Below are 17683 nucleotides of genomic sequence, written 5' to 3' on the forward strand. Positions count from 1 at the left end.
ATGGAACCAAGAAACAATGTAACTTATTTTGTCCTCTTGGGCCTCACCCAGGATCCAAAGGAACAGAAGGTCCTTTTTGTTATGTTCTTGATCTTCTATATTTTTTCTGTGGTAGGAAACCTGCTCATTGTGGTGACTGTAAGTGTCAGTAAGACCTTGGGCTCACCTATGTATTTATTTCTTGCTAACTTATCATTTATGGATGTCATTTATTCATCTTCCGTTAGCCCCAGATTGATTTCAGAGTTATCGTCTGGAGAAAATACAATATCCTTCCATGCTTGTATGACCCAGCTATTTACAGAGCACCTTTTTGGTGGAACAGAAATCTTTCTTCTGCTGGTGATGACCTATGACCGCTATGTGGCCATCTGCAAGCCCTTGCATTATTTGGTGATCATGAGGCAGTGGGTGTGTGTTGTGCTGCTGGTAGTGTCCTGGGTGGGAGGTTTCCTGCATTCAGTAATTCAGGTTAGTACTATTTATGGGCTACCATTCTGTGGCCCCAATGTCATTGATCATTTTTTCTGTGACGTGTACCCCTTATTGAAGCTCATCTGTACTGACACATATGTCATTGGCCTGTTAGTGGTAGCCAATGGAGGGATGATCTGCACTATTGTGTTTGTGTTCTTGCTCAACTCTTATGGTGTAATCCTGAACTCTCTAAAGAACCTTAGTCCAGAAGGGAGGTGGAAAGCCCTCCAGACCTGTGGTTCCCACATCACTGTGGTGCTCTTCTTCTTTGTTCCTTGTATTTTCATGTATACAAGACTTGCTAAGACCTTCCCCATTGACAAATCATTGAGTGTGTTTTATACAGTGATAACCCCCATGCTGAACCCACTGATCTACACTCTGAGAAATTCTGAGATGACAAATGCTATGAAGAAGCTCTGGAGAAGAAATATCATTTCTTTTAGTCAATAAGTGTATTATCCACCATGAAGAGAATTATTTTACATTGGATCCCATTTTCTAAATATGCAGAAGTCTTCTTAAAATTATCCAGAGTCTCTTTGTTTCAAATTAAATAAGTTAATTAAAGAATGAATAGGATGATTATGCTACAATTACATTTCCCTTCTTGCTAGAATGAAAGGTCTACAGTGTCTTGTTGATCACTTTATTTAGAAAGTTGTAATGCCTTTATCTCAAGGAGTTAAAAATGGGTATCAAATTAGTGAGGAAATATTTATATTATTACAATAATTTTTAATTAAGTTATGTTTTAAAATTTGTTTTCTGTGTATTATTTTTCATTAGATTCTTTTCATTTAAGGTAATCTTTTTATTTATACCCTTTATAATATTTAATGATGTATAGACTGTCTTGTATATTAAATTTCTGCTGCCTTAGATATAAAATAAGTGTTTTCATAAGAAAAATTGAAGCGTAATGGATAATAATAAGCAGTACAGGAGCAGATCTTACACAATTGGAAACAATGTTGAATAAATTACCTACTTCTCTCTCAGTGTGGTCTCTACTCCTCTTCCCCAGAGTTAGTCTTGATCTGTTAAAGACACATGAGGTAAAAACTTTGCAAATGCATTTCAATTTAAATATATGTATGTATTTTTTTCTCTGTGTATTTAAATGTTTGCCTTTATTATGCAACTTCTTTTTAAAAAATAAACCTTTAAGTTGGCATGGTTTTGCTTATTTCTATTTTTTTTTACTGAAGTGTAGTTATCATACAACATTGCAGTAGTTCCAAGAATATAGCATAGTAAGTAAACAATCATGTATATTAAGAGATGCTTTTCGTGATAAGTGTAGTTTTGATGTGTTACCATACAAAGATGCTACATTGTTTTTGGCTGTGTTTCCTATGCTGTCCTTTTCATTCTTGTGACATACTTTTTTTATCACTGAAACTTTGTGCCTTTCATCCCCTTGACCTATTTTTGCCTATCCCTTCATCCCCCTCTGTTCTGGCAATGACCAGTTTGTTCTCTGTATGTATGAGTACATTTCTGGGTTTTGTTTTTCACTGTTTTTTTCTTTTTTTTAATTCCACATATAAGTGAAATCTCTTGCAACATTTTGAAGATACTCCATACTAGTCCATAAGATCTCTTAGTTTTTCTTGCACTCCATATTACTCATTTATAAACATTTACTAAAATAAATAAATGTATTCATTTCTGTTCATGTTTTTACTAACCTTTTCCTAAAAAATTTTTTTTGCAATAAGTATATGTTTGTGAACATGTGCAAGTATGAGTTCCTAGGAGTGGAATTATTGATATATGTATTTGAAACAATGGTCAGATAGTTAAATGTGAGTATTCATAGTTATTGTCAAATTGTCATGCTTGAGATTGTAGTAGTAGCGAAACTGCTTCTCACAGTCTGTGAGAGTATTTGTGTCCACATTCTCAACAAACCGTACCTGATAAATATTCATGGAAGAAAATAATCTCATTAATATGTAATCTTTTTCATGTTATCTAGTTTATCTTTAGTATGATTTATATTCCCTTTTCTGTGAATCACCTATTAATGCTCTCTTACATATTTCATTCAATCATTGATCTTTTCCATAGTGATTTTTATGATTACTTACATTCTGAGGAAAGGATCCCTTTATTGTTGTGTATGCAGCAATTATCTTTCTGGCTTGTGATGTGTTTTTAACTTTTGTATAGTTTGTAGAATCCTTTTGGCATGCAAAAAATGTTCTTAAGATTTAATATTTAATGTTGTTTTGGATTTTTATCTTTAAAAGATTTTCCCACTTCACTTATACCAAAATATTCTTAAACTATTGTTCAGGAGTTAATTTTTAAAATTTTTTTTTAAAAAATTTCTTTTCAGTGTTCCAGAATTCAGCAATTAATTTTTAAAGCATTTTGAGGTTGTATATCTTACATTAAAACTTCAGACCCATCTGATATTTTTTGATATAGGAGTTGAAGAAGTATGGAGGAATAGTCAGTTTTCTAAATTTCAGTTTTTTTTTTTAAATTTTAACATTTGGATACTTTTCTTTTTGCCATTGACCTGAATCCTGAGTATTATATTCTAAAGTCTTATTTTTATTTGGATCCAGATCAGGACTCCTGTTTCATTCATCTCTTTGTTCATGTCCCTACTGATACACAATATTATTGCTTTCATATATAACATATTTGTGTTACACATAGGTTTGCAGATGACCACATGGATGCTCATCAAAGACTTAAGTCATGCACTTCCTGAAAGAGATGGTTTTTCTTACAGAAAAATACCAAGCAGCATTTCAGGGGTCATAGATGAAGAACAGCAGATATCTAGAAGGCATAACTCACACAGGCAGAAAATGGAAGCAGTACTGAAGGTCATGAAGGATGATTTGTTGAATGAAAAGACCTGCTCATGGATAACAGTTCTCAGTACTAGAAAAATTTAACTCTTCCTAAATTAATCATCTTAAATTGAAGTTTGTTAAAAATAATAACTGACTTGTTTTATATCTAAGCTATTTTAACTTATATATAACACATTTGTTTTACATATGTTATCACATGCATCATGAGATGAGCAGTCTCTCATTACTATTCCTTTTCAGATTAATGCCTATCCATATTACCTTTCGAAAACAAGTATAAAATAAAATAATAAATTTACATTGAAATATGATAAATAAGTTTAACATTAAAATAACTTGATAAGTTAAAAGAAGTTTGGAATAGTTTAGTCACAAAACAAGTCATGTATCATTTTTAGGAGATTCACCTTAGGATTAATTTAGGAAGTTTTTTTTTTAAGGTTTATTCATTTTGAGAGAGAGAGAGCTTGAGCAAGCACAAATGGGGGGAGGGGCAGACAGAGAGGGAGAAGCCGACTCTCCACTGAGCAGGAACCTGTTGTGGGGCTCAGTTCCAGGACCCTGGAATCACGACCTGAGCTGAAGGCAGATGCTTAACCGACTGAGCTACCTAGACACCCCTAATTTAGGAAGCTTTCTAGTAATAAGAACTGTTATCCATGAGTGGGTCTTTTCATTCAACAAGTCATATTTCATGACCTTGGGTATTGCTTCCATTTTCTGCCTGTGTAACTCATCCCATCTAGATATCTGCTGTTCTTCATCCATGACCCTTAAAATGCTGTTTGGCACCTTTGTTGTAAGAAAAACCATCTCTTTCAGGAAGTGTGTGACTGAAGTCTTTGCTGAGTATCTGTGTAGCCATCTCTAAAGCTCTGTACTATGAAATCATCACAAGTGACATTCTTTCATTATCTTCCATAATTCTGTCTTCTATATCACTTATTCATGTCTCTGCTTCTTCCATTCTTGTGGCCATTACATGCAGTCAGTTGTGAATCTCAGTTACTGCATTTTCCATTTCAGCCTGATGGTTAATTAGCTCTTTTATCTCTGTGGTAAGGGTCTCCCTGATGTCTTCTATGCTTTTCTCCAAGCCCAGCTAATATCCTTATGATTATTGCTTTAAAGTCTGCATCAGGCCTGTTACTTATATCTGTTTTGATTAGATCCCTGGCTGTGACCTTTTCTTGTTCTTTCTGCTGGGATGAATATCCCCATCTTGGCATTTGACTAGGTCTCTGCTTCTGTGTGTTAAGAAAGTCTGTTATGTTTCCTGTTCTTGAGAGTAATGGCTTTAAGTAGAAGAGGTCAAATAACAGCCAGGGTCTAGTGCTTCAGGAAGTGTTTTTGAAGTGTGCTGCATGTACTCTGCTACTGTGTCTTGGCTGCTCTGTTTCTCAGGTCAATTGTATGTAAAGGTTCTATTTGCTTGCAGAGGGGACTGTTCGGTGCTTGGTCAGAGTGTGGTGAGTTTTAACTAGATAAGATCTGGTCTGCTTGTTAAAGGAGACCTGATGATATTTCCACTATAAGTGAAACTTTGAAGACCTCTGTGGTCAGTAGACATGGTGAATGCAGGTGTTTCTGGTGGTGTTCTGGGGAAGGTACCTCATTTACCCAGGAAAAATATTACTGGCAGAGTACAGAGGAGGGAGACTTGGTGTAAGCAGTTTAGGTAACCAGTGCTGGCAATGTGCTGTTTACTGAAGCTGATCAATGCTGAGGGGTGGTGAAGGAAAATGGCACTAGCAAGCTCTTTTCCCCAGGAAGGGGAGTCCATGCTTGCTGCTCTCACCAAAGCACATTAAGAGGAGCAAATAATTTTCCCTCATGTATCTCAGTGTTTTATAGCTCTCTCATTTCACACCATCTCTGGGTTGCTTGCCTGCCTTGAGCAGCACAGTTCACCTTTGCTCTAGCCCAACCAAGCTTTCTGTCTTTTAAAACTCTAAAATTTTAGGACCTGAGTGGTGGGAAACTTTACTTGTCTTCTGGAGGATGGTCTCAGTGTGCTGGGACTCTTGCAGGTTTAATTCAGAAGGGCAATTGTAACAGAATGCAAGGGCATGGGATTTGGAGAAATGCAGGCTAAAGGGCCAGTGTCCAGGTTAGCCACATCTAGCAGGTGTCTCTGTGCCTTTGCTTATGGGTGGAGAAAGGAAATGGAGCCTGTAGAGTGTAAGGGCCTGTTTAGCCAGAGTGGCTCCATCTCGGTTGAACAGCTATTTTGTTGTTTATGTAGTAAAATATGGTCGACCAGTACGACATAACAAATACAAGGGTGGGTCAGGTCAGGTAGAGAGAACAGAGCCTAAATACAGCGGCGGGTCAGGTCAGGTGGAGATAACAGAGCCCGAATGCAGGGATGAATCCGGCCAGGTGGAGAAATCCAATCAGTAGAGCACGCATACTGTCTCCCTAGCTACCAAGGAGTGTGGGCCTCGCCTTTTAGGTGCATTTTGGGCACCAATTCTGACCAATGTGATAGGCTAGTTCGAATAGCTACTATGGAGTGAATTGTAATTCAATTGGCCATCCATGTGTGACCTAACATGACTGTGTAGCTTTCTCTGTGTGTTGCAATCTCATTGGCCACCTGTGTATGGTCAGGCTCAACCACATGGCCTTTGCTCTATAAAAGTTAGTCTGTGAGGCTGGGGGTGGTCGCCCTCTGTATAAGAGGCAGCTCCGAGTGGTCGGTTTGATTCTCAATGCTTGGTGCAAAATAAAGCTTTGCTTGACCTTCGCTTTTTATCAGTCTCGCTCCTTTGAGCATGGACCCATCACGGAGACTTTTATCACCAGAGAGTGCATGTCTCTCAGAGATATGCACTAAAAGGTAAAAATAATCTCTTCCTATGCCCTCTAGATGATCCTCAGAGTGTGCTCTCTGGATGGGTTACCTGCCTGCCTCTTCTACAGGAATAGGGCAACATCTTCAGATCTCTGTCCTAGCCAAGCCCAGGGACCTCTGAAACTCCAGTGTTTGCGGCCCATTGGTTGCAAAAACTTACCAAAATCAGCCACTCTAATTTTCCGTTCCAAATGGCTTTGAGGAAGTGTACTTCTTGTGTGTATTCCTGTGTGCTCCACTCTCTCTCACCATGCTCTGCAATAAGCAATCCCTCCCCTCTGCATCACTGCATGAAAATGGGTATAGAAATACCTATTTGAACAGATGCAAAAATTCTCACCAAAATACTAGCCAGTAGGATTCAACAGTACATTAAAAGGATTATTCACCACGACCAAGTGGGATTTATTCCAGGGCTGCAAGTTTGGTTCAACGTCCGCAAATCAATCAATGTGATACAACACATTAATAAAAGAAAGAACAAGAACCATATGATACTCTCCATAGATGCTGAAAAAGCATTTGACAAAGTACAGCATCCCTTCCTGATCAAAACTCTTCAAAGTGTAGGGATAGACGGCACATACCTCAATATTATCAAAGCCATCTATGAAAAACCCACCGCAAATATCATTCTCAATGGAGAAAAACTGAAAGCTTTTCCGCTAAGGTCAGGAACACGGCAGGGATGTCCGTTATCACCACTGCTATTCAACATAGTACTAGAAGTCCTAGCCTCAGCAATCAGACAATAAAAGGAAATTAAAGGCATCCAAATCGGCAAAGAAGAAGTCAAACTCTCACTCTTCGCAGATGATCTGATACTATATGTAGAAAACCCAAATGACTTCACTCCAAAACTGCTAGAACTTGTACAGGAATTCAGTAAAGTGTCAGGATATAAAATCAATGCACAGAAATCAGTTGCATTTCTCTACACCAACAACAAGACAGAAGAAAGAGAAATTAAGGAGTCCATCCCATTTACAATTGCACCCAAAACTATAAGATACCTAGGAATAAACCTAACCAAAGAGACTAAGAATCTATACACAGAAAACTATAAAGTACTCATGAAAGAAATTGAGGAAGACACAAAGAAATGGAAAAATGTTCCGTGCTCCTGGATTGGAAGAGTAAATATTGTGAAAATGTCTATGCTACCTAAAGCAATCTACACATTTAATGCAATTCCTATCAAAGTACCATCCATTTTTTTCAAAGAAATGGAACAAATAATCCTAAAATTTATATGGAACCAGAAAAGACCTCGAATAGCCAAAGGAATATTGAAAAAGAAAGCCAAATTGGAGGCATCACAATCCCGGAGTTCAAACTCTATTACAAAGCTGTCATCATCAAGACAGCATGGTACTGGCACAAAAACAGACACATAGATCAATGGAACAGAATAGAGAGCCCAGAAATAGACCCTCAACTATATGGTCAACTCATCTTCGACAAAGCAGGAAAGAATGTCCAATGGAAAAAAGACAGCCTCTTCAATAAATGGTGTTGGGAAAATTGGACAGCCACATGTAGAAAAATGAAATTGGATCATTTCCTTACACCACACACAAAAATAGACTCAAAATGGATGAAGGATCTCAATGTGAGAAAGGAATCCATCAAAATGCTTGAGGAGAACACAGGCAGCAACCTCTTCGACCTCAGCCACAGAAACATCTTCCTAGGAACATCACCAAAGGCAAGGGAAGCAAGGGCAAAAATGAACTATTGGGATTTTATCAAGATCAAAAGCTTTTGCACAGCAAAGGAAACAGTGAACAAAACCAAAAGACAACTGACAGAATGGGAGAAGATATTTGCAAATGACATATCAGATAAAGGGCTAGTGTCCAAAATCTATAAAGAACTTAGCAAACTCAACACCCAAAGAACAAATAATCCAATCAAGAAATGGGCAGAGGACATGAATAGACATTTCTGCAAAGAAGACATCCAGATGGCCAACAGACACATGAAAAAGTGCTCCACATCACTCGGCATCAGGGAAATACAAATCAAAACCACCATGAGATATCACCTCACACCAGTCAGAATGGCTAAAATTGACAAGTCAGGAAATGACAGATGCTGGCGAGGATGCGGAGAAAGGGGAACCCTCCTACACTGTTGGTGGGAATGCAAGCTGGTGCAACCACTCTGGAAAACAGCATGGAGGTTCCTCAAAATGTTGAAAATAGAACTACCCTATGACCCAGCAATTGCACTGCTGGGTATTTACCCTAAAGATACAAACGTAGTGGTCCGAAGGGGCACGTGCACCCGAATGTTTATAGCAGCAATGTCTACAATAGCCAAACTATGGAAAGAACCTAGATGTCCATCAACAGATGAATGGATAAAGAAGATGTGGTATATATACACAATGGAATACTATGCAGCCATCAAAAGAAATGAAATCTTGCCATTTGCGACGACGTGGATGGAAGTAGAGGGTATCATGCTTAGCGAAATAAGTCAATCAGAGAAAGACAACTATCATATGATCTCCCTGATATGAGGGAGAGGAGATGCAACATGGGGGGTTGAGGGAGTAGGAGAAGATTAAATGAAACAAGATGGGATTGGGAGGGAGACAAACCATAAGTGACTCTTAATCTCACAAAACAAACTGAGGGTTGATGGGGCGAGGGTGGTTGGGAGAGGGGGGTGGGGTTATGGATATTGGGGAGGGTATGTGCTATGGTGAGTGCTGTGAAGTGTGTAAACCTGGCGATTCGCAGACTTGTACCCCTGGGGATAAAAATATATGTTTATAAAATTAAAAAAAAAAAAGAAAAGAAATACCTATTTGGACTGTGATATCCACTATTTTGTGTATATACCCCAAAGTGGAATTGTGGCTCATATAATATTTTTTGCTAACATTTTTAGGAAGTATCATAGCAATTTCCATAGCAGCTACATCACTGTGCATTCCCAGAAACAATGGAAAGTTGTTTTGATCTCTCTGCTGTCTTACAAGTGTTACAATTTTTACATTTTGTGGTCATAGCTCTCCTGTTGGGTGTGAAGTAGTGTTTTGATTACCGTACTTTTGTAGTTAATTGTGTAGTTAATTGTGTAGTTAACTGTGTCCCCATTCATAGCATGGTTTCTGGCAATAGATCAGAGCTCCGAATTAAAGAAATTAATAGTTTATAGTTATTTTATATATAAACATATATCTAGAACTTCTAACCACACTTTAAGGCAGGATAAATTTACTATTAAATGAAAGGAAAGAAAAGCTTGCTCTGACAAGTGGAGAAATACATTTACATTTTTTTCCCTAATGCAGCATGACTGGGCTAAAATTTTTTCTTGACTGGCAATAGTCTTACAATGGTTCTAAAGCTATTTTTTTATGTTACATCTTTCTGACCCTAATTATGTGATTTGGCCTCCTAGTATCTTTATAGAGATATTTTTTAAAGTTTTTTTTGTGGAAATTCCCAGTGAATTTAATTAAGGAAGGATCAGTCTTGGACACTTTCCAATTCTAGGACTTAATGAGGAAGGTGGCTAGAAAGGATAATATGTCCAGTGTTCCTTGCTCATATTGGGAAGAATATGCTATGCTCCTAAAAACTGGTACACATTTTTGAGGAAGTTTCTGTTAGGTTTAAAGCATTATCTAATGAAAAACACAAGAATGTTTCTTAAAAATTACAGGTCAGCCAATCTGAGCTAAGCAAAAGACAGAATGAAGATGAATAAAGAGTGGAATGATATTTTCCTATTCAGAAATTAGCAGGAAAGAGATTACTTGAGAAAAATCTCCCTCAGAAATGTCTGGTTGCTCTCATTTTATGTAAGGAGAGGATTTCCTTTTCTTTTAGATAAATTATCGTAATGTGCTAAATTTTTGTTTTTCTCTGTGGAACCTGGAATTCTTAGGAAGTAATCTACAATATAAATAAAAACAACCTTCTGAATAACCAGAGGACTCCATGGAGAGAATGGGCAGAGAATTGAATGAAATAAAATATGTCCTCAAATAACAATGCAGCTTTCTGTCCACTCTTGTCAAACTGGATGACAGAAGAATTCTAGGTTCCTATGAATGAATAAAAAGTGTTCTGTGAGCGTGGACTTGTCTTCCTAAGGTAAGATTAACAGTAAATAGTGGAAACCAGGCTTTGCAATTGTGTGAGTATCTTTATTATGTAAAAGTTAGATCACTTTGAGATAAAGCAAAATTGGGTTCCAATTCTAGTTTTGTCACTTCAAAATGGGTGAGCTTGGGAAAAATAGATGTTCAGAGTCTCAGTTTGTTCAAATGTGGAATGGGGATTATAGTTTCTACTATTGTAAATATGAAATGTGATTCATTAATTTGTGAGTGAGTGAGTAGAATCCACTGTAAATGTTGTGAGCAGCAGATTGATCAGATCCGTATCAGATTTAAAAAGGGTCACTTGGGGGACGCCTGGGTGGCTCAGTGGGTTAAGCCGCTGCCTTCGGCTCAGGTCATGATCTCAGGGTCCTGGGATCAAGCCCCGCATCGGGCTCTCTGCTCAGCGGGGAGCCTGCTTCCCTCTCTCTCTCTCTCTCTCTCTGCCTGCCTCTTTTTCTACATGTGATCTCTCTCTGTCAAATAAATAAATAAAAAATCTTAAAAAAAAAAAAGGGTCACTTGGGTTGTGTTAGGGAAAAAAATGGTGGAGGCCAGAATGAAAGGCAAGAGACAATGCAGATGCCTAGTGGGGTTGGCCAGAAGTGGAGAGGGAAGGGAAATAACCAACTTTGTGATCTGTTTCAAATGGGGCTAATAAGATTTGTTAAAGGTATCAATTTGGGATATGAGAGCAAGAAAGGTAAAAAAGGCACAGTGATATTTCTTGTCTGGGAAGTGATTTGGAAGGTGGCACCATTTATTGAGATGGCAAACACCTACATTTGTGGCTGAAAATTAAAAATTTAGTTTTATAATTTCTAAATTATTATCCAATTGGAGATTTTCAGAGTTGGAGATGCTGCATATATGAAGTTTAATAATTGAAGGAGAGACCCAACATTGGAAAGGTTCTACAGTTATTGGTCAAGGAAAGAGGGCATATCCAACCAAAGTCCCTAGGAAAGAAGTCTCAGTGAGGGAAGAGACAATCCAGGGCAGTGACTGTCCATTCCTAATTTGCTCCACTCCATTGAAGTGTTATCAGTTACTTTAAAGAAATCTTGAGTATTTCACTTTTGTGACTTTATAAACTGTGCACCCTTACATGGAAACCCTTGCCCTCTTGTCCTTCTACTTCTCCTTTAAATCTCAGGAAGGAGTGCTTCCTCTGGGAAGCCTTCTTTGTTTGCTGTTTGGTTAATATTTTCCTACCACTAACCTTTGCATTGTGTGACTACCTTTATATTGGCAATTATTTCATTGAATATTATTATGTATGTTATCATGGAGTGTAGAAAACTGTGACTTGTTCAACTTGGAAATCACAATGTCTGTGACACAAATAGGTACTCCTGCCATAATCTTTTACACAATCTTTTAATTGAATGAATCAATAAAAGATTTAAAAAATGTTCATCATCACTAGCCATCAGGGAGATTCAAATTAAAACCACATTGAGATATAACCTTACACCAGTTAGAATGGCCAAAATTAGCAAGACAGGAAACAACATGTGTTGGAGGGGATGTGGAGAAAGGGGAACCCTCTTACACTGTTAGTGGGAATGCAAGTTGGTGCAGCCACTTTGGAAAAGAGTGTGGAGATTCCTCAAGAAATTAAAAATAGAACTTCCCTATGACCCTGCAATTGCACTACTGGGTATTTACCCCAAAGATACAGATGTAGTGAAAAGAAGGGCCATCTGTACCCCAATGTTTATAGCAGCAATGGCCACGGTTGCCAAACTGTGGAAAGAACCAAGATGCCCTTCAACGGACGAATGGATAAGGAAGATGTGGTCCATATACACTATGGAGTATTATGCCTCCATCAGAAAGGATGAATACCCAACTTTTGTATCAACATGGACGGGACTGGAAGAGATTATGCTGAGTGAAATAAGTTAATCAGAGAGAGTCAATTATCATATGGTTTCACTCATTTGTGGAGCAGAAGAAATAGCATGGAAGACAAGGGGAGTTAGAGAGGAGAAGGGAGTTGGGGGAAATTGGAGGGGGAGGTGAACCATGAGAGACTATGGACTCTGAAAAACAATCTGAGGGGTTTGAAGTGGTGGGGGGTGGGAGGTTGGGGGAACCAGGTGATGGGTATTAGAGAGGGCACGGATTGCATGGAGCATTGAGTGTGGTGCAAAAACAATGAATACTGTTATGCTGAAAATAAATAAATTAAAAAAAAAAAAAGAAAAAGATTTACCTTATAATGCATTTAAAGTCTTTCTCTCCTTTTTTGTAGATCACCTGGTTCTAATAGAAGTCACTGCCATCCAGACTAGATGGACCCAAGAAACAATGTAACTTACTTTGTCCTCTTTGGCCTCACCTGAGATCCAAAGGAACAGAAGGTCCCTTTTGTTATGTTCTTGCTCTTCTATATTTTGACTGTGGTGGGCAATGTGCTCATTGTGGTGACTATAGCAGTCAGTAAGACCCTGGGCTCACCTCTGTACTTGTTTCTTGCTAACTTGTCTTTTATGGATGTCACTTATTCCTCTTGCATTAGCCCCAGTTTGATTTCAGATTTGTTGTTTGTAGAAAATACCATATCCTTCCAATCTTGTATGACTCAGCTATTTACAGAGCACTTTTTTGGTGGCTCAGAGGTCTTTCTTCTGCTAGTGATGGCCTATGACCATTATGTGGCCATCTGTAAGCACTTGCATTATTATCATTATCATTATTATCATGAGGCAGTGGGTGTGTGTTGTGCTGCTGGTAGTGTGCTGGGTGGGAGGTTTTCTGCATTCAGTTATTCAAGTTAGTACTATTTATGGGCTCCCATTTTGTGGTCCCAATATCATTGACCACTTTTTCTGTGAAATGTACCCCTTAATGAAATTGGTTTGTACTGACACATATGTCATTGGCCTGTTAGTGGTGGCCAATGGAGGGATGATGTGCACTATTGTGTTTGTGTTCTTGCTCATTTCTTATGGTGTCATATTGTACTCTCTAAAGAACTTTAGTTCAAAAGGGAGAATGAAAGCCCTCCAGACCTGTGGTTCCCACATCCTTGTGGTGGTCTTATTCTTTGTTCCATGTATTTTCACGTATGTAAGACCTGTTAAAACCTTCCCCATTGACAAGTCATTGGGTGTGTTTTTTACAGTCATAACCCCCATGCTGAACCCAGTGATCTACACTCTGAGAAATTCTGAGATGACAAATGCTATGAAGAAGCTCTGGAGTAGAAATGTTATATCTTTTAGTTGATAAGTGTATTATCTACCACAAGGAGAATTCCTTTACATTGGACCCATTTTCTGAGAGTGCAGAAGTATTCTTAAAATGATTCTGAGTTCCATTTTTTCCAAAGAAATTAAGTTAATTATAATTAAAGATGAACTAAATGATTGTGTTATAATAACAGTTTCCCTTCCTGCTAGAATGTAAGGTTCATAATACCTGTAAGACTTCATTTAAAGGTGTGATGCCTTTATAGCAGGGATTCAACAATAGATAAAAATTAGTGAGGAAATTTTTATATGGTTTTACTAAGCTTTAATAAGTCTGTATTTTCAAGTTTTTTTTTTTTCTGATAGCTAGCATTATTTTCATTATATTCTTGTCATTTAAGGTAATTCTTTTTGGGGCACCAAGGTGGCTCAGTTGGTTAAATCATCTCCCTCTTGGTTTGGATTCAGGTTATGATCTCAGGGTCATGATCCTTGGGTCAGGCTCCCTGTTCAGTGTGGAGTCTGCTTGTCTCTCTCCCTCTGCTCCTTACCCTGCTTTCTCTCTGATTTTCTCAAATAAAGAATTTTTAAAAATCTTAAAATAATAAAGTAATTCTTTTTATTATATTATTTGTGATATTTAATGATGCATGGAATGTTTACACACTTCACAGCACTCACCATAGCACATACCCTCCCCAATATCTATAACCCCACCCCCTTCTCCCAACCCCTTCCCCCCATCAACCCTCAGTTTGTTTTGTGAGATTAAGAGTCACTTATGGTTTGTCTCCCTCCCAAACCCATCTTGTTTCATTTACTCTTCTCCTACTCCCTCAAGCCCCCATGTTGCATCTCCTCTCCCTCATATCAGGGAGATCATATGATAGTTGTCTTTCTCCGATTGACTTATTTCACTAAGCATGATACCCTCTAGTTCCATCCACGTCGTCGCAAATGGCAAGATTTCATTTCTTTTGATGGCTGCATAGTATTCCATTGTGTATATATACCACATCTTCTTTATCCATTCGTCTGTTGATGGACATCTAGGTTCTTTCCATAGTTTGGCTATTGTAGACATTGCTGCTATAAACATTCGGGTGCACATGCCCCTTCAGATCACTACGTTTGTATCTTTAGGGTAAATACCCAGCAGTGCAATTGCTGGGTCATAGGGTAGTTCTATTTTCAACATTTTGAGGAACCTCCATGCTGTTTTCCAGAGTGGTTGCACCAGCTTGCATTCCCACCAACAGTGTAGGAGGGTTCCCCTTTCTCCGCATCCTCGCCAGCATCTGTCATTTCCTGACTTGTTAATTTTAGCCATTCTGACTGGTGTGAGGTGATATCTCATGGTGGTTTTGATTTGTATTTCCCTGATGCCGAGTGATGTGGAGCACTTTTTCATGTGTCTGTTGGCCATCTGGATGTCTTCTTTGCAGAAATGTCTATTCATGTCCTCTGCCCATTTCTTGATTGGATTATTTGTTCTTTGGGTGTTGAGTTTGCTAAGTTCTTTATAGATTTTGGACACTAGCCCTTTATCTGATATGTCGTTTGCAAATATCTTCTCCCATTCTGTCAGTTGTCTTTTGGTTTTGTTCACTGTTTCCTTTGCTGTGCAAAAGCTTTTGATCTTGATAAAATCCCAATAGTTCATTTTTGCCCTTGCTTCCCTTGCCTTTGGTGATGTTCCTAGGAAGATGTTTCTGTGGCTGAGGTCGAAGAGGTTGCTGCCTGTGTTCTCCTCAAGCATTTTGATGGATTCCTTTCTCACATTGAGATCCTTCATCCATTTTGAGTCTATTTTCATGTGTGGTGTAAGGAAATGATCCAATTTCATTTTTCTGCATGTGGCTGTCCAATTTTCCCAACACCATTTATTGAAGAGGCTGTCTTTTTTCCATTGGAATTCTTTCCTGCTTTGTCGAAGATGAGTTGACCATATAGTTGAGGGTCTATTTCTGAGCTCTCTATTCTGTTCCATTGATCTATGTGTCTGTTTTTGTGCCAGTACCATGCTGTCTTGTTTAGCACCCTGGATATATCATGCCCGTCCTTTGTGGCCTGCGAGGATTCTGGAGAGTTATGCTGCCAATCTAATATTTCTACCCTTGTATGTTACAGACCTCTTGTCCTGAGCTACTTGCAGAATTTTCTCCTTGTCTCTGAGATTTGCAAGTTTCACTATTATATATCAGGGTGTTGACCTGTTTTTATTGATTTTGAGTGGGTTCCTCTATGCCTCCTGGACTTGGATGCCTGTTTCTGTCCCCAGATTAGGGCAGTTCTCCATTATAATTTGCTGCAATGTACCTTCTGCCGCCCTCTCTCTTATCTCTTTTTCTCAGATCCCAATTTTTCTCATATTGTTTCTTTTGCGGTGTCCCTTTTCCCTAGAATTCTCCCTTCATGATCTAGTAGTTATTTATGTCTCTTTTTTCTGAACTTCTTTATTCTCCATCATTCTGTCTTCTGTATCGCTAATTCTTTATTCTGCCTCATTCATCCTAGCAATTAGGGCCTCCATTTTTTTTTATTACATCTCATTAATAGCCTTTTTGATTTCAACTTGGTTAGGTTTTAGGTCTTTAATTTCTCCAGAAGGGGATGCTCTAGTGTCTTCTATTCCCCCCCCCCCAATCCTAGCTAGTATCTTTATAATTGTTATACTGAATTCTAGTTCTGATATCTTACTTAGGTACATACTGATATGGACCCTAGCAGTCAGTTCTTCCTCTTGTTCCTTTTTGAGGTGAGATTTTCTATCTTGTCATTCTTTCCAGAGAAGAATAGATAAATGAGAAAACAAAGTATTAAAATGGAAACAACAACCCCAGACAAATATGCATTAAACAAATCTGAAGAGACCCAAAATCGAACTAAAAAAAAAAAAAAGAAAAGAAAAAAAAAGAAAGAAAGAAAAAAGAGAATATAATCAGGCAGATGAACAGAATAGAACTATACACTGAATCCTCTGTGTACTTTGGTCTGTTAGAAAACTCGCAATATTATAAAGAAGGAAAAATGTATATATATATGTACAAAAATAATATTAAATATAACAAAAGACTAGAATATAACTGTAGAAAAGAAAATTAAAAGACAAGAAAAAAAAAAGAGAAAAGGAAAGGATATAAACAGACAGGTACATACAACAGAGCAATACACTATATCCTGAATTCTTTTCAGTTAATTTATTAGAAGAAAGTACATATCAAAAGTGTAAAGAAAGAAGAACATATATACAAAAATAAAATTAAATATAATGAAGGGATAGACTATATGTGTAAAAATGAAAATTAAAAAAGAAATGAGTTGATAAAATAAGAAAGTGGTTGAAAAAGGAAAGAAAATACAATAAAAAAAATAAAGTTGAAAGGGTGAAGAATTAGTGTGAAAAAGCCCTGAATTCTAGGTGCTGTTTTCCCCCTGGCCTGGAGTTTTGCAGTTCTCATTGATCAGTAAACTTGGTCTTGGCTGGATGTTCTTGAGGATCTTCTGTGGGAGGGGTCTGTTGCTTTGATTGTCAAGTGTGTTTGCCCCTGGAGGAATTGCACCGCCCTTGTCAGGGTGCCAGGCTAAGTAACCTTTTCCAGTTTGCTGTATGTGGCTTTTGTTCCTTGAAGCCTTTCCATGCTGCTTTGGAAGATGAGCATGAAAATGGGTCTCCCTATGTGTAGCCCTGGAACTGAGAGCTTGGGATCCCATTCCTCAGTGCACCCTCAGAGAAAAACAGCCAATTACTCCTGTCTTTCCGGTTTCTGGCCACCCTCTGAACTCCCCCAGCCTGACCAGGGTTTTATCACAGGGACATGGCCCTGTTTTGAGTGTCAAACTCTGCAGACTCCTGCAGTGTCTTCTGCACCACTCCTCCTGGGCGGGGAGGGAGAGGAAGGGGAGTCTTGCCGGTTCTGCTCTTTATTGGACCCCTGTTTGGAGAGAAGTTGCCTGACTGTGCCATGGTTCATGGTTTATAGCAACTCTGAGCTGAGAGCCCACTCCTAGTCCTTAGAACTCTGCCATACTCAGGCACCCCTGGTCTTCCTGTGACCCTGAGGGTCTTGAGACCACATTGTCCCAGCTAGGGTTTCACCCCAGGTTAGCCACCTGAGCAACATCCCTCATTGGAGCAGACTTCTAGAAGTTCTGATTTTGCACTCTGCTGCTATATCACCTGCTG

General features: G+C 38.4%; 1 protein-coding gene and 1 pseudogene across 1 annotated transcript; both read left to right on the forward strand.

The window, feature by feature from the left end:
* On the forward strand, positions 1-930 carry LOC125079140 (olfactory receptor 4A47-like). The gene has a single exon (XM_047692582.1). It carries the CDS (start codon positions 1-3, stop codon positions 928-930), a length of 930 nt encoding a protein of 309 aa, XP_047548538.1.
* Positions 931-9692: 8762 nt separating this feature from the next.
* LOC125079177 (olfactory receptor 4A47-like) lies at positions 9693-13534 on the forward strand (annotated as a pseudogene).
* Positions 13535-17683: the final 4149 nt, after the last annotated feature.

This window comes from Lutra lutra, chromosome 10, assembly GCF_902655055.1.
Source record: "Lutra lutra chromosome 10, mLutLut1.2, whole genome shotgun sequence".
NCBI lineage: Eukaryota > Metazoa > Chordata > Mammalia > Carnivora > Mustelidae > Lutra > Lutra lutra.

Coding starts and splice junctions, on each gene's coding strand:
- LOC125079140 (XM_047692582.1), top strand. CDS start 1: ATGGAACCAAGAAACAATGTAACTTATTTTGTCCTCTTGGGCCTCACC.